At 42.8% G+C, this 27,389-nt stretch overlaps 1 protein-coding gene and 1 pseudogene across 1 annotated transcript; one reads left to right on the top strand and one right to left on the bottom strand.

The window, feature by feature from the left end:
• The first annotated feature begins 243 nt into the window (after window positions 1-243).
• ubxn11 (UBX domain protein 11) lies at window positions 244-16,045 on the top strand. Its single transcript, XM_042305135.1, has 14 exons — window positions 244-742; window positions 854-888; window positions 1,377-1,499; window positions 1,887-1,987; window positions 4,557-4,611; window positions 6,038-6,117; window positions 6,442-6,565; window positions 6,915-7,135; window positions 7,440-7,517; window positions 7,651-7,798; window positions 8,113-8,216; window positions 8,312-8,385; window positions 8,531-8,680; window positions 15,040-16,045. The coding sequence occupies exons 1-14, from the start codon at window positions 672-674 to the stop codon at window positions 15,179-15,181; spliced, it is 1,506 nt and encodes a 501-aa protein (XP_042161069.1). The 5' UTR covers window positions 244-671; the 3' UTR covers window positions 15,182-16,045.
• Window positions 16,046-17,366: 1,321 nt separating this feature from the next.
• Window positions 17,367-27,083, bottom strand: LOC112236447 (annotated as a pseudogene).
• Window positions 27,084-27,389: the final 306 nt, after the last annotated feature.

Genomic DNA, 27,389 nt, shown 5'->3' with positions numbered 1-27,389 from the left:
TTTTGTATAGCATGCATGGTATGTGTTCTGATGTAGGGCTAGGTGTGTGACAACTTTTGAAACAAAAGTAGACAGGTGTTTGGGTACATCATTCCATTTATATCAATGTTTTGTCGATGGATGATCACAATGTCATACTTTGAATAACAATGTATCACTTTGGCTGGTTCTTCACCGTGTGAAGGAGGGTGTATTTAATTCTGGAACCAGCAACGAGCCAATGAAATGTCACGATCCACGTTACCAATGGCAACGAACTCCAAACAATCCTCTAGATGTAAAAGAAGAGCAAGCACAATATTCCAACCTACAGAATCTAGAGTCATTCACTTGTAAGTAATTCATACATTCCTCGCATGACAAATAAAAGTTGATTTCGTTTATTAAGCCTATTAACTGAACCAAGTGTACACTTTCAGGACATTTATTTTGCGTTTTTAGCTGCTATGTGCTTGCATGTCAACCATGTCAATGTCAGCCAGGTGTTTGAATATTAGATGACGAGACAGAGGCATTGATGCGAGTAACCAGTCTTGTTCAGTACAAGGTGCTCATAAATATAGTTTTTTTTGTTAGGGTTAGGGTTTGTTGAATCACAAAATTACCTCTACACTAGCCTGCTAGCCATTTGTGCATCCTATCGACCCCAAGTGTTTCATGAACGTAAGGAGATGAGCTCACCACTTTCAATGTTGAGGAAAAACAGACGTGTGCCTCTTCCCGGGCCCATGAACCAGCAAGGGTATGTTCAAGAGAAACCAAAGTGGATCTTTTCCTAGACAATAAGTATTGAAATGAGATGGATTTCCATGTTCATTTACATTACTGATGATTGCTAATTTTTCTCAAATAGGAGAAGAGTGCCTTTCAAGGAGAATCCATTTTCAGGTATGGGATTAAGGTCTTTCAAAGACTATATTTTTCTTGAGCAGTTGGCCAGGAGGCAGAACATAATTACAAATCATTTGTAGACTGCAAATTGACCACAAGAAGATATAATATTTTACTAAATCATAATAATTTCAAACCTTGCTTAGGTTGGTATACGATCACATACTGTATCTCTCTATTGTGCATGGGAATACTTTGGAACAGATTTCCAAAATTAAAATAACTTGGAGCTGATTTGCTGGTGTTTTTACAGTCTTTTACGACTAACAATAAAACATTTAAAAATAAATATCATTTTAGTATTCTTTTTTGCTCATAAAACTTGAATGGTCAAATAAAATCACCCACGCGGGCCCGTCAGTTGGGGAACCCTGCTATAGTCTAACTATGAGATATCCAATTATTTGAAACATATACTGCCTCTGAATAGCTCTTTAAAAACCTGGGGTCATTCTGGTTGTGTTCTTGTCTTTTCTTTCCTTTAGAATATGAAGCTACTCTGCTGAATGATGTATCTGCTTTGAATCACCCTGCGCCTCAGGCTCAAGCCACTGATAGTGTCTGTCCTTCCAGATCAAAAACCAAACAAAAGAAAAGCAACAGTTGTTGTATGTTTGTTTGATGTCCTTACAACTCGCCCTGTGCTGAGATATTCACAACCACAACCAACGTCACGTCACATTTCGACAACACTGGAAATCTCATGCATGGTTGTTAGATCAGTATGTGGTGTGCATTGACCACAAAATAATGTGTCTGATTTTCCTAATACAGCACTGTGGTCACAAATGTGGGTTTCCAAAAAGCCTGTTTGGGTTTCTGATAATGTACAGTAACATTGACACAGAGTGTTCTCAGAATCAGTAAGAAATGTATGCGTCATTGTACCTTAAGACACTTTGGGGGGGAAAAATGTCTGCCGAGTGTCATACAGTAGCCTTTATTATACAGATATTACGCTTCCTGATCTAGTGAACTCTGACTCAACCCTACAGGTGCACCCCCTATTGATTTTGAGCTGATGTCCTCTATGATGCAGAGGCTGACCCTGCTGGAAACCAAGGTGAAGACCCAAGCCCTGGACATTGACCACAAGGTGAGCCAAGTACCACACACGTTCAGACAAAGAAATTACATTGTACATTACATTTGAGGTATTTAGCACACACTTATCCAGAGCGACTTCCAGTGCAATCAATGGGGAAAAAAACGGTAACAACGCTTCTGTGAACACCTCCAGCGAGACAGCGTTTTGGTTAGATCTGAAAACGACCTCAACCACATCAACCTCTGTGATCCTCCGCAACAACCAATCAGAAGCATGCATTTTAAAGGAAAGCTCAACCACCGAATGCTGATGAAGTTGCACGTACAGGATGCCTGTCACACAAGTATCATACATACATACACAAGTATCAGTATGTATGAACAGTAGCTAAATGGTGCCAATAAAGGTTTTCTAAACAAAAACAAAAACAAGAAATCTGCCAAATGTGTGAATGTTGCATCAGTATTCTGTGTTGGACCTTTTGTTCGTTGTAGTTTGCATGACAATAGACTTATACTATAGTTATACTTATACTATAAGTGTGTGCTATAAGAGGCTTCTCATATTTTGATTGGCAAGATCCCTATTATAGTTTGTATGATGAGGTAATAAGAGACCTCCTCAAGCAGCAGCATATTTTCCAAAGTTGTTACTGGCCCAACGCTCTAACCACTAGGCTACCTGCCGCCACTCTAACAGTGGAAGCCACCCCTGTAAACAGTGTAGCTAACTACTGCAATTACCCATTCAATGTTTCACCAAAAGAATATACAGCGTACAGTGCATTCGGAAAGAATTCAGATCCCTTGACTTTTTCCACATTTTGTTACTTTACAGCCTTATTCTAAAATTGATTAAATTGTTTTTGTTTTTTCTCATCACTCTACATAATGACAAAGCAAAAACTGTTTGTTTTTTTTTAGAAATGTTTGCATAAGTATTCAAACCCTTTGCTATGAGTTGAGGTCAGGTGCATCCTGTTTCCATTGATCATCCTTGAGATGTTTCTACAACTTGAGTGGAGTCCACCTGTGGTAAATTCAATTGATTGGACATTATTTGGAAAGGCACACACCTGTCTATATAAGGTCTCACAGTTGACAGTGTATGTCGTGGCAAAAACCAAGTCATGAGGTCAAAGGAATTGTCTGTAGAGCTCTGAGACAGGATTGTGTTGAGGCACAGATCTGAGGAAGGGTACCAAGAAATGTCTGCAGCAATGAAGGTCCCCAAGAACACAGGGGCCTCCGTCATTCTTAAATGGAAGAAGTTTGGAACCACTAAGACTCTTCCTAGAGCTGGCCACCCGGCCAAACTGAGCAATCTGGGGAGAAGGGCGTTGGTCAGGGAGGTTGACTAGGAACCCGATGAGCACTCTGACAGAGCTCCAGATTTCCTCCGTGGAGATGGAAGAACCTTCCAGAAGAACCTTCCAGAAGGACAACTATCTCTGCAACACTCCACCATCAGGCCTTTATAGTAGAGTGGCCAGACGGAAGCCACTCCTCAGTCAAAGGCACATGACAGCCGTTTGAAGTTTGCCAAAAGGCACCTAAAGGACTCTCAGACCATGAGAAACAAGGTTCTCTGGTCTAATGAATCCAAGATGGAACTCTTTGGCCTGAATTCCAAGCGTCACGTATGGAGGAAACCTGGCACCATCTCTACGGTGAAGCATGATGGTGGCAGCATCATGCTGTGGGCGCTCAGGACTGTGAGGGCTCAGGACATCAGACTGGGTCAATGGTTCACCTTCTAACAGGACAAAAACCCTAAGCACACAGCCAAGACATCGCAGGAGTGGCTTTGGGACAAGTCTCTGAATGTCCTTGAGTGGCCCAGCCAGAGCCCAAACTTGAACCCAATCGAACATCTCTGGAGAAACCTGAAAATAGCTGTGCAGCAACCTTCCCCATCCCACCTGACAGAGCTTGAGAGGATCTACAGAGAAGAATGGGAGAAACTCTCCAAAAACGGGTATGCCAAGTTTGTAGCGTCATACGCAAGAAGACTCAAGGCTGCAATCGCTGCCAAATGTGCTTCAACAAAGTACTGAGTAAAGGGTCTGAATACTTATGTAAATGTGTTATTTCAGTTACATGTTTTTAATACATTTGCTACAATTTTTCTTTGTCTTTATGGGGTATTGTGTGTAGATTGAGGGTGGAAAAGGCAATTTAATACATTTTACAATAAGGCTGTAACGTAACAAAATGTGGAAAAAGTCATGGGGTCTGAATACTTTCCGAATGCACTGTCTATATTTTTCAACCCAGTACATTTATATGACTTTTCAGACTTAGATATAATACTTTTTTACAAGGCAGTTTTGATGTAGTGAACTACTTTTTCAAAGTAGCTTCAGTTAAACAAACTATATTTCTCTTAAGGGTAGCTTTACTGTAGCTCAACTTCTTCCAGTGTGAAGTAATTGGTAAACTATATTTTCAGAGTAGCTTCCCCAACTCTGAAAACGGATACTAAAAACAGCAGTAGTCTATACACATCCGGCTAGTATTCTATGCATGAAGTACATGCCTAAATATTGATATATGTACAGACCAAGCTCTTGACTTGACAATATATCAATGTTTATTTTGTTATTTGCTATTTGAAGGAGAAAATAATTACAGCTCTGGGGGAGAAAATGAAGCTTCTTCAGAAGTCAACAGGTAGTTATTTCAGCCTACCATATATATCATACAGTTCTGGAACCACAGAGTTCCAGTCACAACACATGTAGGCCTAGTATGCATGTATTTATAGGAATACAGCCCCATGTGGGCCTAGTATGCATGTATTTATAGGAATACAGCCCCATGTGGGCCTAGTATGCATGTATTTATAGATATACAGCCCCATGTAGGCCTAGTATTCATGTATTTATAGGAATACAGCCCCACGTAGGCCTAGTATGCATGTATTTATAGATATACAGCCCCATGTAGGCCTAGTATTCATGTATTTATAGGAATACAGCCCCATGTGGGCCTAGTATGCATGTATTTATAGATATACAGCCCCATGTAGGCCTAGTATGCATGTATTTATAGGAATACAGCCCCATGTGGGCCTAGTATGCATGTATTTATAGGAATACAGCCCCATGTGGGCCTAGTATGCATGTATTTATAGATATACAGCCCCATGTAGGCCTAGTATTCATGTATTTATAGGAATACAGCCCCACGTAGGCCTAGTATGCATGTATTTATAGATATACAGCCCCATGTAGGCCTAGTATGCTTGTATTTATAGGAATACAGCCCCATGTAGGCCTAGTATTCATGTATTTATAGGAATACAGCCCCACGTAGGCCTAGTATGCATGTATTTATAGGAATACAGCCCCATGTAGGCCTAGTATTCATGTATTTATAGGAATACAGCCCCACGTAGGCCTAGTATGCATGTATTTATAGATATACAGCCCCATGTAGGCCTAGTATGCATGTATTTATAGGAATACAGCCCCATGTAGGCCTAGTATTCATGTATTTATAGGAATACAGCCCCATGTAGGCCTAGTATGCATGTATTTATAGGAATACAGCCCCATGTAGGCCTAGTATTCATGTATTTATAGGAATACAGCCCCATGTAGGCCTAGTATGCATGTATTTATAGGAATACAGCCCCACGTAGGCCTAGTATTCATGTATTTATAGGAATACAGCCCCACGTAGGCCTAGTATTCATGTATTTATAGGAATACAGCCCCATGTAGGCCTAGTATTCATGTATTTATAGGAATACAGCCCCACGTAGGCCTAGTATTCATGTATTTATAGGAATACAGCCCCACGTAGGCCTAGTATTCATGTATTTATAGGAATACAGCCCCATGTAGGCCTAGTACTCATGTATTTATAGGAATACAGCCCCATGTAGGCCTAGTATTCATGTATTTATAGGAATACAGCCCCATGTAGGCCTAGTATTCATGTATTCATAGGAATACAGCCCCATGTAGGCCTATACAGTGTTCTCTACTTCCGTCACCACCCTCATCTCTGTTAAGTGAAAAGAAAAGATATTAAGAGTATGGAACAAGTTATGTTTGGTTAACCAAAACCGTTCTGTTTCTGTGATTTTTAGAGAAAAACAGTGATAGGAGCAGAGAGGATGATCTCATAAAAACATGCCACAGGCTTCAGGGCCAGGTATCGGAGATGGAGGTAAGATCATCATCGCCATGGTAATACAACAGAGCAATGTCTTTTTTGGTCCTCAGCAAACAGTTTGGTACATTGCACAGACATAGATGGACCACACAGTATTGAAAGCCGTAGAAGCACTAACCTGTGTCTGTGTGATTTACAATATATTTTAACAAGTCAGTCCAATTTAGACTTGAACTTTTCTACATACAGTATAACAGAGAAGTTGAGTTGTGGTGGTTGAGTCATCTCTAAGTCTGTTCTAAATAGTTTAGTTCACCTCTTTAACTGATGTCACTGCAAACTTTTCTTTAAACTCACAGTGGGTTTTTCCCCACTCAGCGGTTTCTGAACGATTACGGAATGATCTGGGTGGGGAGCGGAGAGGAGCGTGACACAGCCAGTCAACAGGAAGTAGAGGAAGCTGAGCAGACCCAGAGCTCCGAGAGAGTGGTGTGGCAACCAGGTAAAGGAACCAGGGAGTTATTAAGTGCTGAGCCTTATGCTGCTGATAGAAATCTAATTAACAGAGCTGCTAAGATTCCCTATTCTATCTGACAGGCAGTCATATTCTTTCTACGTGATACATTTCTATCTGAACATGCTGTAACAGTACACCCTCCTTAACAGGCAGCCAAGTAAAACCTAATCGAATCACATCTTCAAACGGTAACTTCCAACAGTACAAAGGAGCTGCCATTGTTTCAATGCACCAGTTAAAGTTTCACGAGCTGTGCTCATGTGATGCCTGGATGATTTTCAAACAGAAAATCTTAATTATGCATTCACTTATTATGGTGGCCTGTCTTTTGCAGAGACCTCTGTGGCCAGGAGGAACTTCCAGATAAACTTTGACCTGGTGCTCCAGAACATCCAGCAGTTGAACATCCTGGCTGGGGAGGGAGAGTCCTACGTCAGGGTCACGTCCAGAGGGGCACAGCTGGCCCAGCAGCACCTCATTCCACTACGGCTCTACAGCAATGGCATCTTCATGTTCAATGGGCCCTTCCGCTCTTACCAGGAAGCCAGCACACAGGTACAGATAGAGACTATATAGGGAATACTCGCTATACTCCGACTGGCTAGTCAGTACATAATCTCAGCACCCAGAACCAAATCAGCTACTGTTAAGGTTATTACGAGAGAGTACAACACACACCAGGTAATGAAACAGACTAGATATTTGAACCAGGCATGATTTTTGATACATTTTCACTGAAGATTCTTTGATTTCAATGTTTCGACTCTCTCTCAGATTGTAGCAGACAGAATAAGCACAGAAAGCTCAGTTCGTATAACAGTCCAATGTGTCTGACACCCTGCTGCTCATGACTTTGCAGCAGTGCATGCAAGACCTGATGGACGGATACTTCCCTTCTGAGCTACAGGACAGGTTTGCAGACGGGGTGCCCTTTCAGGTGTGTGTGTGCGTGCTTTGTGTGCATGCGTGAATTTCAAATGTGCTTACGGTAGGAAAACGGATTACATGGACAATGTATTTCCTGTTTGTTTTGTGGTGAGTAGTGGGACGTCCTCTTTCGGTGTACACAGGTTCACGACAGGCGAGAGGAGGAGTTCCAAGAGAGGCGACCGTGGGCAGAGTTCCCTGGGAAGGGGCAGGCTGTGGTTGGATGCACAGAGGGGGAGAAATCAACAGACAGCTTAGAACACGCCTACTGTACCGTCTCCCAGATACCCGGTCGGTCCCCTCTGTATCGCTTCAATTTGATCCCAAAAACAAATGCTACACTTTACACTCTAGTTGAACCAACTGCAGGGGTGGAATCTCAATTGTATTTTTTGGGATTCCTCGAGTCCTCTCTCCTCGCCTCCTCCTGAACATGCATGAGATAGGGAGAAACCTTGGATCTTCTTTGGGGAGGCGAGGAGAGGACACAAGGAATCAATGAAATAATTGAATTTCATATTTGAAGTTGGTTTAACTATATGTATATCACTTGAGATTCACCCCAAGCCTCTTTTGCTCTGACTTGAACATTGACTTACCCACAGGCAGAAAACTGACAATGGACCAATTCCTGAACAGGCTGCCCAAGGTGGTGGTGAAGGCTGGTAGAGTGATTGACATCAGGGACTCTGTGAAAGCCAGTCTACAGGTGAGACTGAGATCTGTTGCATGTTTCAGCATATACCTGTAGATGATGGACATGCGTATACTATATGCTAGTAAATGCCTGTGTCTTGTGTTTAGGGCTCTTCTGATGCTTCAAACAGCCATGCTGTGACCGTCATAGACACACCAGAGCTACAGGCTATGAAAGAGAGGTACGCAGGTGTCTAGAAGTATTCACAATACCTTCACTTCCACCACTAGGGGGCCTTGCGGGACCTTGTGACAGAGGAGACCTTGGAAGAGGGACACACATTTGCTAATGTGGATTATGAACCTGTTCTCTCTACTCTAACTCAGGTTGGAGTTGCATGAGACTGATCCCCATAACTCGGTCCGTGATGTCACCACACTGAGGGTGAAGTCAGAGGATGGCGAGCACACCTACATCATGAAGATGCGTTTCTCAGAGACCATAGGTCATCTGCGCCAGTATCTGGACAAGCACAGGTGGGTTGGGAGCCACAAAATGCTGTGCAGAGTATTTTGCCCAGGAAGTCCATCACGTTCACAGTACTTCATCTCAGTCACAGTGACTTTTGGGTCATGTTAATCTCGGACGCCCAGAACTAAAATCTTGCATTCCGCGAAAATGGAAGAGGCAAATGGAAGGGGGAGAAAGTAAGGAACTTGTATGTCGACCCTGCATTAAAGACGACAATAGGTTAAAGAAAATTGTGATAAATAAAAAAAGTATACCAGTTTAATTTAAGGACCCAAAAATTGACAGCTGTGCCATACAGATTGCAAAATAATTGGGAATAGATTTTCGATGTACCAATTCCATGGCACATGGTTTATGAACTGATACACAAAATAACACCAGATTCAAAACTTACACGTTTTTCCAATTTAGATTATACAAAATTCTTGCAACAATAGAATGTTATGTACAGTGCCTTTGGAAAGTATTCAGACCCCTTGACTTTTTCCACATGAAATAATAAATAAAAAATCCTCTGCAATTTACACACCATAATGACAAAGCGAAAATAGGTTTTTGAAAATGTATTAAAAATAAAAAACATACCTTATTTATGTAAGTATTCACAGACTCTTTGCTATAAGAATCGAAATTGAGTTGAGGTGCATCCTGTTTCCATTGATCACCCTTGAGATGTTTCTAGAACTTGATTGGACATGATTGGGGAAGGCACACACCTGTCTACACTACCGGTCAAAAGTTTTAGAACACCTCCTCATTCCAGTGTTTTCTTAATTTTTTAAAACTAATTTCTACATTGTAGAATAATAATGAATACATTGAAACTATGAAATAACACAAATGGAATCATGTAGTAACCAAAAAAAAGTGTTAAACAAATCAAAATATTTTTATATATTGGAGATTCTTCCAAGTAGCCACCCTTTGCAATGATGACAGCTTTGCACACTCTTGGCAATCTCAACCAGCTTCACCTAGAATAATTTTCCAACCATCTTGAAGGAGTTCCCACATATGCGAGCACATGTTGACTGCTTTTCCTTCACTCTGCAGTCCGACTCATCCCAAACCATCTCAATTTGGTTGAGGTGGGGGATTGTGGAGGCCAGGTCATCTGATGCAGCACTCCATCACTCTCCATCTTGGTAAAATAATCCTTTCACAGCCTGGAGGTGTGTTGGGTCATCGTCCTGTTGAAAAACAGATCATAGACCCAAACCAGATGGGATGGCGTATCACTGCAGAATGCTGTGGTAGCCATGCTGGTTAAGTGTGCCTTGAATTCTAAATAAATCACAGACAGTGTCACCAGTAAAGCACCCCCAGACCGTAACACCTCCTCCTCCATGCTTTATGGTGGGAAATACACATGCAGAGGACATCCGTTCACCCACACAGCATCTCACAAAGACACGGTGGTTGCAACCAAAAATCTCCAATTTGGGGTCCAGACCAAAGGACAGATTTCCACCGGTCTAATGTCAAGCAAGTCTCTTCTTCTTATTGGTGTCCTTTAGGAGTGGTTTCTTTGCAGTAATTTGACCATGAAGGCCTGATTCACACAGTCTCACCTGAACAGTTGATGTTGAGATGTGTCTGTTACTTGAACTCTGTGATGCATTTATGTAGGCTGCAATTTCTGAGGCTGGTAACTCTAATGAACTTATCCTCTGGAGCAGAGGTAACTCTGGGTCACGTTCTGACCATAGTTATTTTGTGTTTTCCTTGTTTTAGTGTTGGTCAGGACGTGAGCTGGGTGGGCATTCTATGTTGGATGTCTAGTTTGTCTGTTTCTGTGTTTGGCCTGATATGGTTCTCAATCAGAGGCAGGTGTTAGTTGTTGTCTCTGATTGGGAACCATATTTAGGTAGCCTGTTTTGTCATTGTGGGTGATTGTCTATGTTAGTTGCTTGTGTCAGCACAGTTCTTATGATAGCGTCACAGTCGTTTATTGTTTTTGTACAGTTTACGTCGTGTTTTTCGTCATCTATTAAATTGTGCATTCACACCACGCTGCGCTTTGGTCCGCTTCTTACGACGATCGTGACATCCTGTGGCGGTCCTCATGACAGCCAGTCTCATCATAGCGCTTGATGGTTTTTGCGACTGCACTTGAAGAAACGTTCAAATTTCTTGAAATGTTCTCTTTTGACTGATTGTCATGTCTTAAAGGAATGATGAAATGTCATTTCTCTTTGCTTATTTGAGCTGTTCTTGCCATAATATGGACTTGGTCTTTTACCAAATAGGGCTATCTTTTGTATACCCCCTTACCTCGTCACAACACAACTGATTGGCTCAAACGCATTAAGAAGGAAAGAAATTCCACAAATGAACTTTTAAGAAGGCACACCTGCTAACTGAAATGCATTCCAGGTGACTACCACATGAAGCTGCTTTAGAGAATGCCAAGAGTGTGCAAAGCTGTCATCATGGCAAAGGGTGGCAATTTGAAGAATATATTTTGATTTGTTTAACACTATTTTGGTTACTACATGATCCATGTGTTATTTCATAGTTTTGATGTCTTCACTATTATTCTACAATGTAGAAAATAGTAAAAAATAAAAAAGAACCCTTGAAATAAGGTGTCCAAACTTTTGACTGTTACTGTATGGCAAATAGAAATCAAAACTGGATGGTCTTCAGAGATAATGAGAGGGGTTGAGGGGAGCTGAAGGATGGTACTAAAAACAATAACTTAAGGAAAATATACTGTGTCTGTAAAATGTATATAATATGTACAGTGCCTTCGGAAAGTATTCATACCCCTTGAGTTTTCCCACATTTTGTTAGCTTACAGCCTTATTCTAAAACGGATTGATTTTGTTATCCCTCATCAATCTGTACACAATACCCCATAATGAAAAAGCAAAAACGGGATTAAAAAACCCAGTTGAATTTTAAAAATAAATACAATTAGATTACCACATTTACATAAGTATTCAGACCCTTAGTACTTTGTTGAAATATCTTTGGCAGCGATTACAGCCTTGAGTCTCTTTGGGTATGACGCTACAAGCTTGGCACATCTGTATTTGGGGAGTTTCTCCCATTCTTCTCTGCAGATCCTCTCAAGCTCTGTCAGGTTGAATGGGGACCGTTGCTGCACAGCTATTTTTAGTTCTCAAGAGATGTTTGATCGTGTTCAAGTCCGGGCTCTGGCAGGACCACTCAAGGACATTCAGAGACTTGTCCCGAAGCCACTCCTGTGTTGTCTTGGCTGTGGGCTTAGGGTCGTTGTCCTGTCGGAAGGTGAACCTTCGCCCCAGTCTGAGGTCCTGAGGTCTCTGGAGCAGATTTTCATCAAGGATATCTCTGTACTTTGCCCCATTCATCTTTGCCTCGATCCTGACTATTCTCCCAGTCCCTGCCGCTGAAAAACATCCCCACAGCATGATGCTGCCACCACCATGCTTCACCATAGAGATGGTGCCAGGTATCCTCGAATTGATGCTTGGCATTCAGGCCAAAGAGTTGAATCTTGGTTTCATCAGACCAGAGAATCTTGTTTCTCATAGTCTGAGAGTCTTTAGGTGCCTTTTACAAACTCCAAGTGCGCTGTCATGTGCCTTTTACTGAGGAGTGGCTTCAGTCTGGCCACTCTACCATAAAGGCCTGATTGGTGGAGTGCTGCAGAGATGGTTGTCCTTCTGGAAGGTTCTCCCATCTCCACAGAGGAATTCTAGAGCTCTGTCAGACTGACCATTGGGTTCTAAGTCACCTCCCTGACCAACGCCCTTCTCCCCGATTGCTCAGTTTGGCCGAGGCGGCAGGCTCTAGGAGTCTCATAAAGAACTTTCTTCTGAAACTCGTCAGTCTATTCTTTTTCTGAATACTTATTTCCGTAAGTATTCATAACAAGAATAGACTGACGAGTTTCAGAAGAAAGTTATTTGTTTCTGGCCATTTTGAGCCTGTAATCGAACCCACAAATGCTGATACAGGAGTGATGGTTGCTGATAATGGGCCTCTATATGCCTATATAGATATTCCATTAAAACAAATCAGCCATTTCCAGCTACAAAAGTAATTTACAACATTAATAATGTCTACACTGTATTTCTGATCAATTTGATGTTATTTTAAATGGACAAAAAAAAAAGATTTTCTTTCAAAAACAAGGACATTTATAAGTGACCCCAAACTTTAACGGTAGTATATATGTATAAATAAAAGGATAACATATACAGTACCAGTCAAAAGTTGACACCTACTCATTCAAGGGTTTCTTTATTTTTACTATTTTCTACATTGTAGAATAATGGTGAAGACATCAAAACTATGAAATAACACACATGGAAAAATGTAGTAACCAAAAAAAGTGTTAAACCAATCTAAATATATTTTAGGTTCTTCAAAGTAGCCACACTGCCTTGATGACAGATTTGCATTCTTGGCATTCTCTAAACCATGAGGTCGTCACCTGGAATGCATTTAAATTAACAGGTGTGCCTTGTTGAAAGTTAATTTGTGGAATTTCTTTCCTTCATAATGTATTTGAGCCAATCAATTGTGTTGTGACAAGGTGGGGGGAGTATACATAAAAGTCTGATTTATTTAGAATTCAAGGCACACTTAACCATCATGGCTACCACAGCATTCTGCAAGAATACACCATCCCATCTGGTTCGTGCTTAGTGGACTTGTTTTTCATGTTTTTCATTCCATGTGTTATTTCATAGTTTAGATGACTCCACTATTATTCTACAATGAAAAAAAATAAAAACCCTTGAATGAGTAGGTGTCAACTTTTGACTGATACTGTATTTATTTAAGACAATATGGGGAAATGCAGGCAATTACATTGTGGCTTCTATCAATTTATTTGCAATATTAAAGCTGATCCACCCCCTACATTTAAAATATATACAGTGGGGCAAAAAAGTATTTAGTCAGCCACCAATTGTGCAAGTTATCCCACTTAAAAAGATGAGAGAGGCCTGTAAATTCCATCATAGGTACACTTCAACTATGACAGACAAAATTAGATTTTTTTTCTCCAGAAAATCACATTGTAGGATTTTTAATGAATTTATTTGCAAATTATGGTGGAAAATAAGTATTTGGTCAATAACAAAAGTTTATCTCAATACTTTGTTATATACCCTTTGTTGGCAATGACAGAGGTCAACTGTTTTCTGTAAGTCTTCACAAGGTTTTCACACAGTGTTGCTGGTATTTTGGCCCATTCCTCCATGCAGATCTCCTCTAGAGCAGTGATGTTTTGGGGCTGTTGCTGGGCAACACGGACTTTCAACTCCCTACAAAGATTTTCTATGGGGTTGAGATCTGGAGACTGGCTAGGCCACTCCAGGACCTTGAAATGCTTCTAACGAAGCCACTCCTTCGTTGCCTGGACGGTGTGTTTGGGATCATTGTCATGCTGAAAGACCCAGCCACGTTTCATCTTCAATGCCCTTGCTGATGGTAGGCTTTGTTACTTTGGTCCCAGCTCTCTGCAGGTCATTCACTAGGTCCCCCCGTGTGGTTCTGGGATTTTTGCTCACCGTTCTTGTGATCATTTTGACCCCACGGGGTGAGATCTTGCGTGGAGTCCCAGATCGAGGGAGATTATCAGTGGTCTTGTATGTCTTCCATTTCCTAGTAATTGCTCCCACAGTTGATTTCTTCAAACCAAGCTGCTTACCTATTGCAGATTCAGTCTTCCCAGCCTGGTGCAGGTCTACAATTTTGTTTCTGGTGTTCTTTGACAGCTCTTTGGTCTTGGCCATAGTGGAGTTTGGAGTGTGACTGTTTGAGGTTGTGGACAGGTGTCTTTTGTACTGATAAGTTCAAACAGGTGCCATTAATACAGGTAACGAGTGGAGGACAAAGGAGCCTCTTAAAGAAGAAGTTACAGGTCTGTGAGAGCCAGAAATCTTGCTTGCTTGTAGGTGACCAAATACTTATTTTCCACCATAATTTGCAAATGAATTCATTAAAAATCCTACGATGTGATTTTCTGGATTTTTTCTCTCTCATTTTGTCTGTCATAGTTAAAGTGTACCTATGACGAAAATTACAGGCCTCTCTCATCTTAAGTGGGAGAACTTGCACAATTGGTGGCTGACTAAATACTTTTTTGCCCCACTGTATATATACACACACACACACACACACACACACGGCATAATTGTGTCAGATGCTTGATTAAATTCTGGGGGAGACGTGCTTGAAAATGTACTAACGAGGCTAGCGAAGTATCCACTCCTCTAAATGGGAATCGCGATTTGTCCAAATGATCAGTGACGAAGAATCTGCATGGCAGAACAAAGTCACATCCCAGTCTGTTTGACATGTTATGAAAGCCCAGTCCTGTGCTATTCCATCACTATCAACTCTCTCTCCCTCACAATTTCAGATGGACAGATGCCACAGCGTATGATATCATCAGTGCGTTCCCACAGCGCTGGTACAGTGAGGACTCTCAGACACTCCTCTCCTGTGGGCTCACTCCCAATGCTGCTCTGCTGCTTAGGACTAGGCCAGGCCCTCGTCAATGACAGACCAACAAATCGCCCTGTCACTCTCCTCATGGTTATAAAATACTGTATTTACTTTCATAAGCATGTATATTCAGATCTGATAGGGATGTGACACTAGGGGGTGCCAACACTTACAGAACAATCCTTTTCAGGATCATCATGACATGGGAAAATCCTAATTTCCATAGGGACACTTGCATAATTATTGATGTAGATAATTCACCTTGAACCATGACTGCTTAAATTAAAAAAAAAAAAAAAGGTAGAGTTAGCGGAATAACATTCCATGAGCGAGATGCAAGACTCACTCTCACACACTCTTGTACATGGGTTTCTTATACTCTTAGGGACCAAAACAGCAGAGACGTTTAGCCTGGCGCGCCAATGATCTTAGTTGTTGCGGAAAATTGGCCCACTATGCATCTACGTCATATCGCTGACTCTACCTTTAAAATGTAAGGATTTTAATCAAAGAAAATTACAAGATCAAAGCCAACTTATTGAAAAAACTTTATTTCTAAAATGTGTAAATACAAAAGGATAAAAAATATATTCAATATAAACATTTTACATTTTTGAAAAATATTTGACATAAGGAAAGTTTGTCTAACTTTGTTAAAGCTCAAATGAAAACTCACATTAGTCTCATCTAGACAATGTTAGACATCCAAATGTCTGTCCCAACTTAGTGCCATGATGTTCGTCAACTGAAGGAAAGCATTTGACGTGACGTTCCATCAATAAATCAAACCACTGTTTTTTTTGCTCTTCGAACACTGAAACAAACTAGATGAAAGTTAGTGTTTGATTTTATTAGGATCTCTTTTAGTCCCCATTTGGACTAATCTTCCAAGAGTCCTTAACATTAAAATACAAAACACACTTTCACATATAACACACTAGCATAATGACCCAATAAATACTCAATCTAAAAAAATATTGATTCTTCATCTACTATAGTCCCACAACACTTCTATATACTATATTTAAATTGTTTTTAAATAATGTTTAAACTTATATATTAAAAGGTTTCTAGTTTGCTCAGTTAATTTATTCAATTTCTTTATTGCTCTAAATCAAAATGTTCTTTTGCCCATTTCTTTTTTCTGTCTGGATAACGCATAGATGGTGGACAATTTATTCCTAGTATTTACGGAATGTCTGTCTCTTACCAACTGAATACCATTGTGAATAGAACTTGGCCGTTTTAAATTATGTATATTATAAAATAAGATAAGCATGTTTTTTTTCAATTATCTTGTCGATTGATGACCAACCAAGAACACTGCGCATGACTGCAACAGAAGAACCATATCTCCGCCTTAAAACAATCCTTGCTGCTTTATTCTGTGCATTCTGCAGCCTCCTAACTTCACTAGATGATGCATTTCCCCAGACCACCAAACAATAGTTCACTTGACTCTCAACCAATGCCTGTGTTATTTGCTGAAGGATTTTCCCTGGTAAATATTTAGCTATCCTTCTGATTATGCATGCTGTTTTAATATATATTTTTTTACATAGATTAGTTATTTGAGACGACCATGATAAGCAGTTGTCTAGCTGCACTCCCAGTAGTTTGGTTTCTGCCACTTCTTCAATTTGTACTCCTCCCATACTTAATTGTATCCCATGCTGTTTTGGCATTTTCCTAGTTGAACAGACCAACATAACTTTGGTTTTCTTGGTGTTTAAAGCAAGTTTGTTTTGGCAAATCCATTTCCTGATAATCTCCAAATCTCCTTGCAAAGCTTGCTGTACCTGTTGAACCGATTGTCTTGCTGCATAAATTGTAGTATCATCTGCTAATATAGTAGCTTGAGTTTCAACCAAGGCATAGGGAAGGTCGTTAGTGTATATTAAGTAGAGAAGTGGCCCAAGGCAGCTGCCCTGTGGTATTCCACAGTTTAACACATTAGGGGAAGAAAATGAACCATTGATATAGGTAGACTGTTTCCTGTCAGTTAGATATGACTGTACCGTATTCAATGCTACCTCCTTAAAACCATAATGCATTAATTTCATGATCCACTAAATCAAATGCTGCACTGAAATCTAAAAATAGTACACCTACAAACCTGCATTATCCATAGCATTGAGCCTCTGGTCAGTCATGTCAACCAATGCACTGGTAGTGGAATGGTTTTTGCGATAAGCATGCTGATTGGCTGTAATCAGATCATTCTTTTCCATATACTCCCACATTTGTCTACTCACAATTACCCTCCAATATCTTACTGAGTGTAGGGAGTAGACTAATTGGTCGACTATTGGCAGGAGTAATGGGTTCTTTGCAGTCTTTCGGAATAGGACACAGTTTCGCATGCTTCCATACATTTGCAAACAACCCTTTTTCCAGTGACCAATTAAATATGTATCCCAGTGGAACTGCAATCTGGGGAGCAGCACAGCGAAGTAAAAAAAAATGTCCATAAGACCATAACCTGTAGATTTACCATCAGTGTTTAGTCATGTCGCACATTTTTTTTTTCATGGCAAAATACTGGCATCCATTAGTTAAGTTATTAACTTGGAACCAAAACATTTCTCGCTATTAGATGGAAATAAAATAATACTATCAACACGGATGGCAGAGACATTTTGCTCGTACAGATATGGGCACCAAAGTGAACACAGTGTATCAGGACAAAGTAGGCACAGGGACTCACCTGTTAAATTACAGTATGTTGCTCTGTAAGACAGACCCTTACCAACAAACCAGTACCACAAATAGTGTTAAGGAGTGTGTAAAATGGCTTCAGTCCTCATTGCCACGGACCGTTATCCCCAAAACTAGCTGTGATGGAGATATCTTCTTCTTAGAGGACAACCCACAAAGAAATGTTTCAAGAATGTATTGAGTTGCTCTGTTGGCTTGAAACACTAAAATAAGTAAAGTTTTGAGAAAGAAAGCCACTAGCAAATTTTACTGGTGACGGCAGCAAAAGCGCAGAACCTTAACAGTTTCGATCTACAGATTGATCATCAAAGCAAGCCCACTACCTGAGAGAGATATCTGCAAACATGAAAAAAAAATGTAACTGTGCTATTGTACAGACGGGACAGATGTCTCTGAACAATATCTCAGTTATACTGCTGACAGAATGTCTTTTCAGTATTAGCCCTACCACTGTTAACAGCCACCCACACGCCAGACTTCAAAGCTACACATGTACCATTTTAAATAATGGTGGGTTAGTAACATTCCCTGTTGAATCACTCAAAAAACAGAATTAAATATTTTCAGTTGATTGTCAACCACATCCAACATTATTTCCCCAGAGGGAAGATTTAAATAATAAGTGTTATTTATTGAAAAAAGATAACACAACCCCATCTATGTGTGTCATAAAAAGAGCGGAGGGAATCTTTGACAACAAAGACAAATGTATCAGTAAAACATTTGTAAAAAAAATATTAAAAAAATGGTTTGAGAACAGTTCTTCCACCGTAAGCCCTTTGACTGAAATACATGACCCCGATCAAGGATTCCTTCCCCAAAGGGCCAACATGAGATTCCAGTTCATACTCAATGAAGAGAGTAGAAGAAGCAAGGCCAATATGGAAGCCTTACCCCATTAGGCTGATGGTTCAGTCTGTTTTAGAGAAGCTAGCAGCTGGGGCTACTGGGTAATGCAGTTCTCTCCCATGTCCTGGGCGTAGCGGTCTGAGACGGTGGTGCGGAGCTCCTCCACATCACGACGCAGCCGCTGGGCTTCAGTCAACTTCCTCTGGAGGACCTCATGACTCAGCCAGTCCTCCACCTGCTCTGCCATGGGCGGGGGAGCTGGGAAGAAGAAGAAACAGTTACTACACACTATGAAAGTGACTTATTTTTTCTCTCAGAATGTAGCCTGTTCGTTTTTGAACGGTCTTCAATTGGCAAAAATGTAGCGGAAAAACATAAGGCATCTGGCAGATGTAAATTCATCCTAAAAAACACAAATATAAGTGTGTATAATATATAACACACACACACACACACCCCTTAAATAACCAATAATTTTCAGGATTAGGTGACAGGACCTGGAAGTATGACGACAACGTATTACAACACTTGAAAAACCATGTTACACATGTATATAGCTGGAAGTATTCTGTGGCTGCAACACTTACATTGATCAAACATTCATCTGTGACTTTTACCATCGCTCAAGCTACAACTGATTAGAAGCGTTTCAGGTTTAAGTGAAAAATAGCGGCAGCCCTTTTTGTTCTTCTTTAAATGCTACTAAACCTGTCGCGGCGCGGTGGTCATCACTCACAGGAAACGCCAAGCAGCAGCGAGAGGTTGGGGTCTCGGCCCTGTGACCGCTGGGTCAGGACGTTGCAGAGGGAGCGCAGGTCGCAGAGGCATGAGGCCATCTCCACGTGGAGACGCTGGGTGAGGCGGCCACCGGCCGGCCACAGCGAGGACGACGTCCGGTCCAGGTTCACCTTCTCCGAGTCCTCCAGACGCTCATGGAGGGTCAGGTTCTGCTCCGTTAGTTCCTGGTTCTGAGCCGACAGCTGGGAATAAGCAGAAAACACACCGTTAGGAATGACGGAAATAGGCAACATATTCAACTCAAAGTTCTTCCTACACCTAAAATAGTTGGGTGCTGGAGATACAGCTTATTTTACAGCTTGTAAAATAAAATGGACAGTTACAGCACTCCAAAGGTTCAATTTCAATACTTATGTGCATGCTTAATGAACAAGTATTGAAATTTAACCTGTTTTCCAGTTCATCATTTTATGCATTAGGACAGAACATGAGCTCTGGAGGTTCTCAAGACAATTCCACTCAGAACATGCAACAGAGGATTATTTCCAGTTGTGGTGTAGTCCTGTCCTACCATCTCACCTCCTTCATGGCTGTGCGGAGCTGGAGCAAACCCTGCTCTTTAGAACAAACCTCTCTCAGAGCATGGGAGCTGCTCTCCTCCTGAGACACCTGCTCCTCCAGGGTCTACACACACACACACACAAGGTTGGATATGGGTTAGGCATGGCTTGTAAGACCATATAGGTTACTAATAGAGATATCATCCAAGGTGTAAACAGATTCAATTCGTATCACGTACTACGATCTGGGTGCCCAGTTTCGTCGTCGTCATCCTCAGCTGCTTCTCTATGACCTGGAGAAAGAGAGAATGGAACGTTTTAGAACCAGCACTAGACGACAACCACAAAAAGCAGCACAACATTTCAGAATGTAATGTACCGGTGAAATATCAAATGTAAAAGCTGAAGTAGGCCAAGAAAGAAGGAACAAGATGAAAAGACTGGCCTTTTTAAGTCTCTGCTGTTCCTCTCTCAGGCTGCAGTTCTCCCCTCGGTGTTTCTCCACATCCAGGGAGGGTAACCTTGCCCTGTCCTCCAGGTCCTCCCGCACCCGCTCTTGTAAACTGACCCACACAAAACTAATGACCAAAACAGGTCATTATACAAACAATGTAGGTTATACGAGTATGTATGCATGTTAAAATGAGTATGTGTGTACAGTCGTGGCTAACCGTTTTGAGAATGACACAAATATTAATTTCCAAAGTGTGCTGCTTCAGTGTCTTTAGATATTTTTGTCAGATGTTACTATGGAATACTGAAGTATAATTACAAGCATTTAATAAGTGTCAAAGGCTTTTATTGACAATTACATGAAGTTGATGCAAAGTCAATATTTGCAGTGTTGACCCTTCTTTTTCAAGACCTCTGTAATCCGCCCTGGCATGCTGTCAATGAACTTCTATGCCACATCCTGACTGATGGCAGACCATTCTTGCATAATAAACACAGTTTGTCAGGATTTGTGGGTTTTTGTTTGTCCACCCACCTCTTGAGGATTGACCACAAGTTCTCAATGGGATTAAGGTCTGGGAGTTTCCTGGCCATGGACCCAAAATATTGATATTTTGTTCCCTGAGCCACTTAGTTATCACGTTTTCCTTATGGCAAGGTGCTCCATCATGCTGGAAAAGGCATTGTTCGTTACCAAACTGTTCCTGGATGGGAGAAGTTGCTCTCAGAAGATGTGTTGATACCATTCTTTATTCATGGCTGTGTTCTTAGGCAAAATTGTGAGTGAGCCCACTCCCTTGGCTGAGAAGCAACCCCACACATGAATGGTCTCAGGATGCTTTACTGTTGGCATGACACAGGACTGATGGTAGCGCTCACCTTGTCTTCTCCGAATAAGCTTTTTTCCGGATGCCCCAAACAGTTGGAAAGGGGATTCATCAGAGAAAAGGACTTTACCCCAGTCCTCAGCAGTCCAATCCCTGTACCTTGTGCAGAATATCGGTCTGTCCCTGATATTTTTCCTGGAGAGAAGTGGCTTCTTTGCTGCCCTTCTTGACACCAGGCCATCCTCCAAAAGTCTTCGCCTCACTGTGCGTGCAGATGCACTCACACCTGCCTGCTGCCATTCCTTAGAAAGCTCTGTACTGGTGGTGCCCTGATCCCGCAGCTGAATCAACTTTAGGAGACGGTCCTGGCGCTTCCTGGACTTTCTTGGTCACCCTGAAGCCTTCTTCACAACAATTGAACCGCTCTCCTTGAAGTTCTTGATGATTCGATAAATGGTTGATTTAGGTGCAATCTTACTGGCAGCAATATCCTTGCCTGTGAAGCCCTTTTTGTGCAAAGCACTTGTTTCCTTGCAGGTAACCATGGTTGACAGAGGAAGAACAATGATTCCAAGCACCACCCTCCTTTTGAAGCTTCCAGTCTGTTATTCGAACTCAATCAGCATGACAGAGTGATCTCCAGCCTTGTCCTCGTCAACACTCACACCTATGTTAACGAGAGAATCACTGACATGTCAGCTGGTCCTTTTGTGGCAGGGCTGAAATGCAGTGGAAATGTTGTTTGGGGATTCAGTTAATTTGCATGGCAAAAAGGGACTTTGCAATTAATTGCAATTCATCTGATAACATTTTGGAGTATATGCAAATTGCCATCATACAAACTGAGGCAGCAGACTTTGTGAAAATTAATGTGTGTGTCATTCAACTTTTGGCAACACTTGGTATGTGATCATGTCAGAATGAGTGTATAGCTGTGTACCTGGTGACAGTGGTGAGCAGCTCCCTCTCCCTGCGTCTCTTCTCCTCCAGCTGGGTGTCCCTCTCCCGGGTGTGTGAGCGAGCCTCCTCCAGACACACCTCCAGCTCTCTGACCCGGCCCTGCAGCTGGAACGCCCGCTGCTCCACCTCCGACAGCTAAAAACACACACAACGAATATCAGAAGATTTATACATCTTATTAATGTGATTCCTGAGACAGTTAACGCCAGTTAGCAATAAAAAGACGATCTGGGACGTGACCGTAGAAGCACCCAGTCATTTTGACGAGGTAGGACGCAGTTGTATTGAGTGAGATTAAGGTATGTGTGTGTAATGCGGTCTGTGCCGGTTTTGACCTGTTTGCTCTGGCCCTGGTAGTCCTCCATTGTGGGCAGGTCAGCGAGGTAGCGCTCCAGAGTCTCGATGCGCTGCTGCTTCTCTCAGTTCTGCTCTGCCTCGTTCTGGCACTTCTTCTTCAGGCTGTTGATGTGCTTGTCCCGGCTGCGAATCTACACACACAACGTCAAGTACGGAATAGCGGTCGGTCACTTGTAAAAAAATAAATAGAACATTTCCCGACTACAACACCACACACACACAGTTATTAAATCACATGAAATAACTGTCACGTTGTGTCATTCGAAAAGGGAATCAGTTTATACAATTAGCAACTGGACTATCAATGTAGCAGTGTGATGTTGTGGCCCGACTCTCAGCTTCTCACCCTCTCCTCCTGCTTCGTCATCTCCTTGGCGTGCCTCTCACTGGTCTCCCTCAGCGCATCGTTCAGACGCCGCGTCTCCGCCTCCACGGCACCGAGGCTGCGCTCTGCCTCCTCCAGGGCGGCGCAGTCACCTCGCTCTGCAAACTGGGCCCGTAGGAAGGCATTCTCCCTCTGAGCCTCCTGGAAGACACAGGAAAGACTTCGAGGTCATCCGTGGTCATGCGGTATCAGCCCATGAAGTATGTGTGTGGCACTGGATAAGAGAGATGAAAAATGCCAAAAGAATGTGCGAGTGTGTTCAGCTCACCTGCAGTCGGAGCAGACACGCGTCGCCGGTAGGAGCGCCGCGGCCGAGCAGGGCTCCGTGGACCTGCATCTCGCTCTCCCGCAGCTCCAGCTGAGACATCTGCTGCTTCTGTCTACAACAACACAGCCCAGAGTAAACCCCAGTGACATGGTCAGATACCACACACACACACACACACTTCCCCTGATACAGCCCACTGTAAGTGTATAGAAAATATTTTGCTTTTCTGGGTAGGGCATTAGATATCCCTTACCCCAGGACACTTTAAAGGAGCGTCTTCATGGATCAGAGCTTATTTTCAGCCTACCCAACACCCAAGGCTCTGATGAAGGCGTGCTACGCCAGAACATAAGTCAGTTTGTCCCCCCCAAAAACCCAGCTCTATGCAGGCACTTTTTCCCTTATATTCCTGGATAGTCACCACTTGAAGTGTCCTGGGGTGAGGAATACTTTCTTGGGATTACCGCGCAGTCGCGCACCTGATGCTTTTGTTCAAGCAGCGCCGGAGTGAGTTTGGTTACCTTTTCAATCTGAGGTAATAGGTGTGTACCTCTCTATGGCGAGCGCCTTCTCCTTCAGAATGCTCTCGTTGGCTTTGATCACCTCGTCCCACTTCCTGGTCTCTGGTGGCATGGAGGGGGTGGAGTAGAGAGCAGGGTACTGGCCCACTCCAGCAGTCATCATCTGCGCAAATACATTGGACATGCCCAACTCAACTATAACGAATACCGAACAGCCTTATCACCAAGGAGGAGGCCATCTTCTTTAAATTTGGCAACATTCAACCATTTTCCTCACTTAAAAAAGTGATTCCATTGTCCCGACATGGGCATTTTGAGCAGGTCTAATGTTGAGAACTACATGTATACTCCAGAGTGAAATGGGGTCCGTCTTAACGCTTTTTGGTCCAACTGCTCAGCTCACCTGCATCTGCTCCACTTGCATGCGGAGACTCTCCAGTTGCTGCTTGTGCTGCTGTTGCCAGCTGGGCAGCTTGCTGCATCTCTCCTGCAGCATGGGTTCATAGGCCTTGGCCTCCCTCAGCAGATACAGAGAGCTTGGGTACACACCTGCTGACACAGCCCCAGTTCCACCTGGCTGGCTGCTCCTCTGGCTGTAGGGGTCTGGAGCTCTGGGGACACCCGGCCATGTCTCGGGGAGAGCCTTGTAAGAGTGCTCCATGGCACCACTGCTTCCCTCGGGAGTCTCCCCCAGGCTGGTCATCTGGAGCCTGAGTCGGACGTTGGGGCAGTAGCCCGCCAGCAGAGCAGATTGGTTCATTGTGGGCTCCATGGTGGGCATGTTGAACCTCTGGCCCTCATCCATGCAAGAGTGGTCCCCCGAGGGGAACAGAGAGTGGTCTAGTCCGTTCACCAGGCTGCGGCAGCGGCTCAGGCAGTCCGGCTTGGGCCCGGTGGGGTCGGCTCGCCCCGCGCCGCCTTGTGCCATGTCCAGGTTGGGCGAAGAGGCTGATTTGGAGAGGAAGGACGACTTCGAGTTGGAGGTTCCACCGGAGGTTCGGGAGCCCGAGGAGGGCCGGTGTGCCTCGGCAGAAGCCTGGGAATCTTCTTGGGAACGGGGCTGGGGATTGGAGGCCGGTGGTCCGGCTGTGGAAGGCATGACATGGGCAGTGGGGATGGGAATCTGACTGCGGATGGGCTGGAACGAGGGGCTGTTGCTGGGACTGCAGAAATCTGGGTGGGGTAAGAGAAAGGAACCGTTAGAGTTGGGTCCGAATTTGAAGCAGCATTCATTTAGTAACAATAAAAGGTACTTTGCTTTCACTGGGAAGTGGTGAACAAAAACTGTCACTCAGGTGGCATTGAATTCAGTGAATGGCCTTGAAAACAGTACAACTCTTCCTTTCTCCAAACAATCTCTGGCTTAATATTCCTTTACAGGGAGTTGGTATGGTGTACGTACCCAACACCAGCCACACTATTTTCAGATGGTGATGTGAATCATACTACACACTGTGACTGAGGTCAATGTGTGGCCCAGTTGACACCACTAGTACTGACTGACCTGGTAAATAGACCTTAAGCAACCCAACTTAAAAGTAACAGGTTGTTACTAGAACATGCATCTTAGAGGTCATCCCTGGTCCTTTCCAATGCATGGTTTTCTTTCTTTAAAGGGCAGTGTAATTCAAAGAAATTTTAAGACAGTCGTGTTTGCTTGAATTCATTGCAGACAGAAAAGACCATTCATTCACGAACCAAGAAACCCATTGCGGTCTCTAGACTGGAGTAAGGGCATTGAAGGAGTCAATACTCATGTTGCTAAGCACTTCAGTTACAGCACGGGTGTATCAGCGGCACTAGCTTGCTTGACAGTTGTGCCCAAATAGAAGCGTCTCGTTAAATGTAATTCTCCTTTTAGTGTTCAATTGTGAATGCAGATGGCATGGCGTTATTACAATAGTTTAATGGACTCACCCCAATTATTAGAAAAAAAAAAACTATAGACTCACAAATAGGCTTTACCACAGGCAAACACACACACATACCAATAAAGCACTCCAGTCTCACCTTCACTCGGGCATATGGACAGTACATACACCTCCAGTCCTAGTACTTCCCAAATTATGTTCTAATATAAACCGCATTGGGTGCAGCTAATCTGTAAGCATTAAATGTATCACTCAGCAAAGAAGAAGGGGGCAAGGGTTCAGAGTTTCCATTTAGCCATCCAGTCCTAGCATTCCACCCCCCTAACCCCCAATTAGGTTGGCAGAGCCACCTGGTAAAGGAATGTAATCTACCCCTGTAAATCTCCTGAGCATCCAAGGATCATGAGCACATCACCCTGCCTATAAATAGGCTATAAACAACAACATAGAGGATGCTGACCTCCGACCCCTTGTTCCATACTTAACAGTCGCAGAGAGAAAACAGCAAGCTGCTGTGGATTTCTCCTTTTCGTTCACATTGACTGCTCTGAAGTTGATATGGTAGGAAGGGGTCAGGTACCCTAGCGTTTAAGAGTGTTGGACCAGTAACCTGGGTAAGAGCGTCTGCTGAATGATTTAAATATAAGTCCGGCGTGTCACACATACCTTGAGATTTTGGGCTTATCTGACGACAGCATTGCGATTAGGCCAATAAACATGATAATCACTTCATACACCTGGTAATTGTTTTCCAACTCTCTGAATGTCTGGCATCTCTGGAACTAAGGAATTTCAAATTCATATTCACTGAGGCCGATCTGAACAAAAAGCTAACTTTTATAACACATTTAACATGTGAGCTAGTCAGCCATCGGCAGTGTAACTAACATTACTCACCACCGTGAACATAGAGAACAGTGTGTACGGCTGTGTGGGGTGGTGTTTCAGAACTGAGCCATACGACATGTTGCATGATAAGCATGGGTGTTGTGGTAGTACACGTCAGGAAGTCAGAGCAGGGGGGGGAACGTTCTCACCTTCTGTGCTGTCAGATGGGGTGGTGCCTAGCCCCGTGTCCCCACTGTCCTCTGTCTCAGGCCGGCGGCTAAAGTGGCTCTGGAACTTCCCAGACACAGCTGGCGTCTGCCACTACATGTCAGGAAACCCAGCTGAAATGCATACATGATGTGTGAAAAGCACAACCAACATCCACAAGGTGACACTAATAGCCCCCCTTCATTTTGATGAGGCTAAAGGCGCCCGCACAACTACATAGGTTCTGTTTGCTCCAAGAAGAACTTGGTTAGGCGAAGCGACAGTGTGTTCTCATACTCCCTAAAGACCCCTGACGGTTAGCTAGCTAAACTCTAGAACAGCAGCTGGCAGAGGAGAATTAATCTAAGATAAATCAAGAAAACTGTCATTAATTTTGACGTTTTTGCCGAGGACATCTTAGTTATGCAGTATTTCTCAAGTGAATTTTTTTGCATGAAAACTAGTAGACTCTGGTTGAATGACAAACACTCCTACTTGGAGTAGTACTGTTGACCAATCACCAACGAAGGGGCGTAGACTTTTGCTACCAAACTACAACTTGCCTCAAGAAAAGAATGTAGTGTGCACGAACAGCCGGAAAAAAACCTGCCAAAGACCAAAATGTCATAATATAGGCGCAAACTGTTTAGACTGGGAAGCTTTACCTGTCAGCTTAGACTCCAGGTATCTCTGTGAGGTGGTCATTCCACCTGTCAAGAAAA

Source organism: Oncorhynchus tshawytscha, linkage group LG23 (assembly GCF_018296145.1).
Source record: "Oncorhynchus tshawytscha isolate Ot180627B linkage group LG23, Otsh_v2.0, whole genome shotgun sequence".
Taxonomy (NCBI): Eukaryota; Metazoa; Chordata; class Actinopteri; order Salmoniformes; family Salmonidae; genus Oncorhynchus; species Oncorhynchus tshawytscha.
Note: the sequence above shows the minus strand (reverse complement) of the source record. Positions and strands in the feature narration are given on the sequence as shown.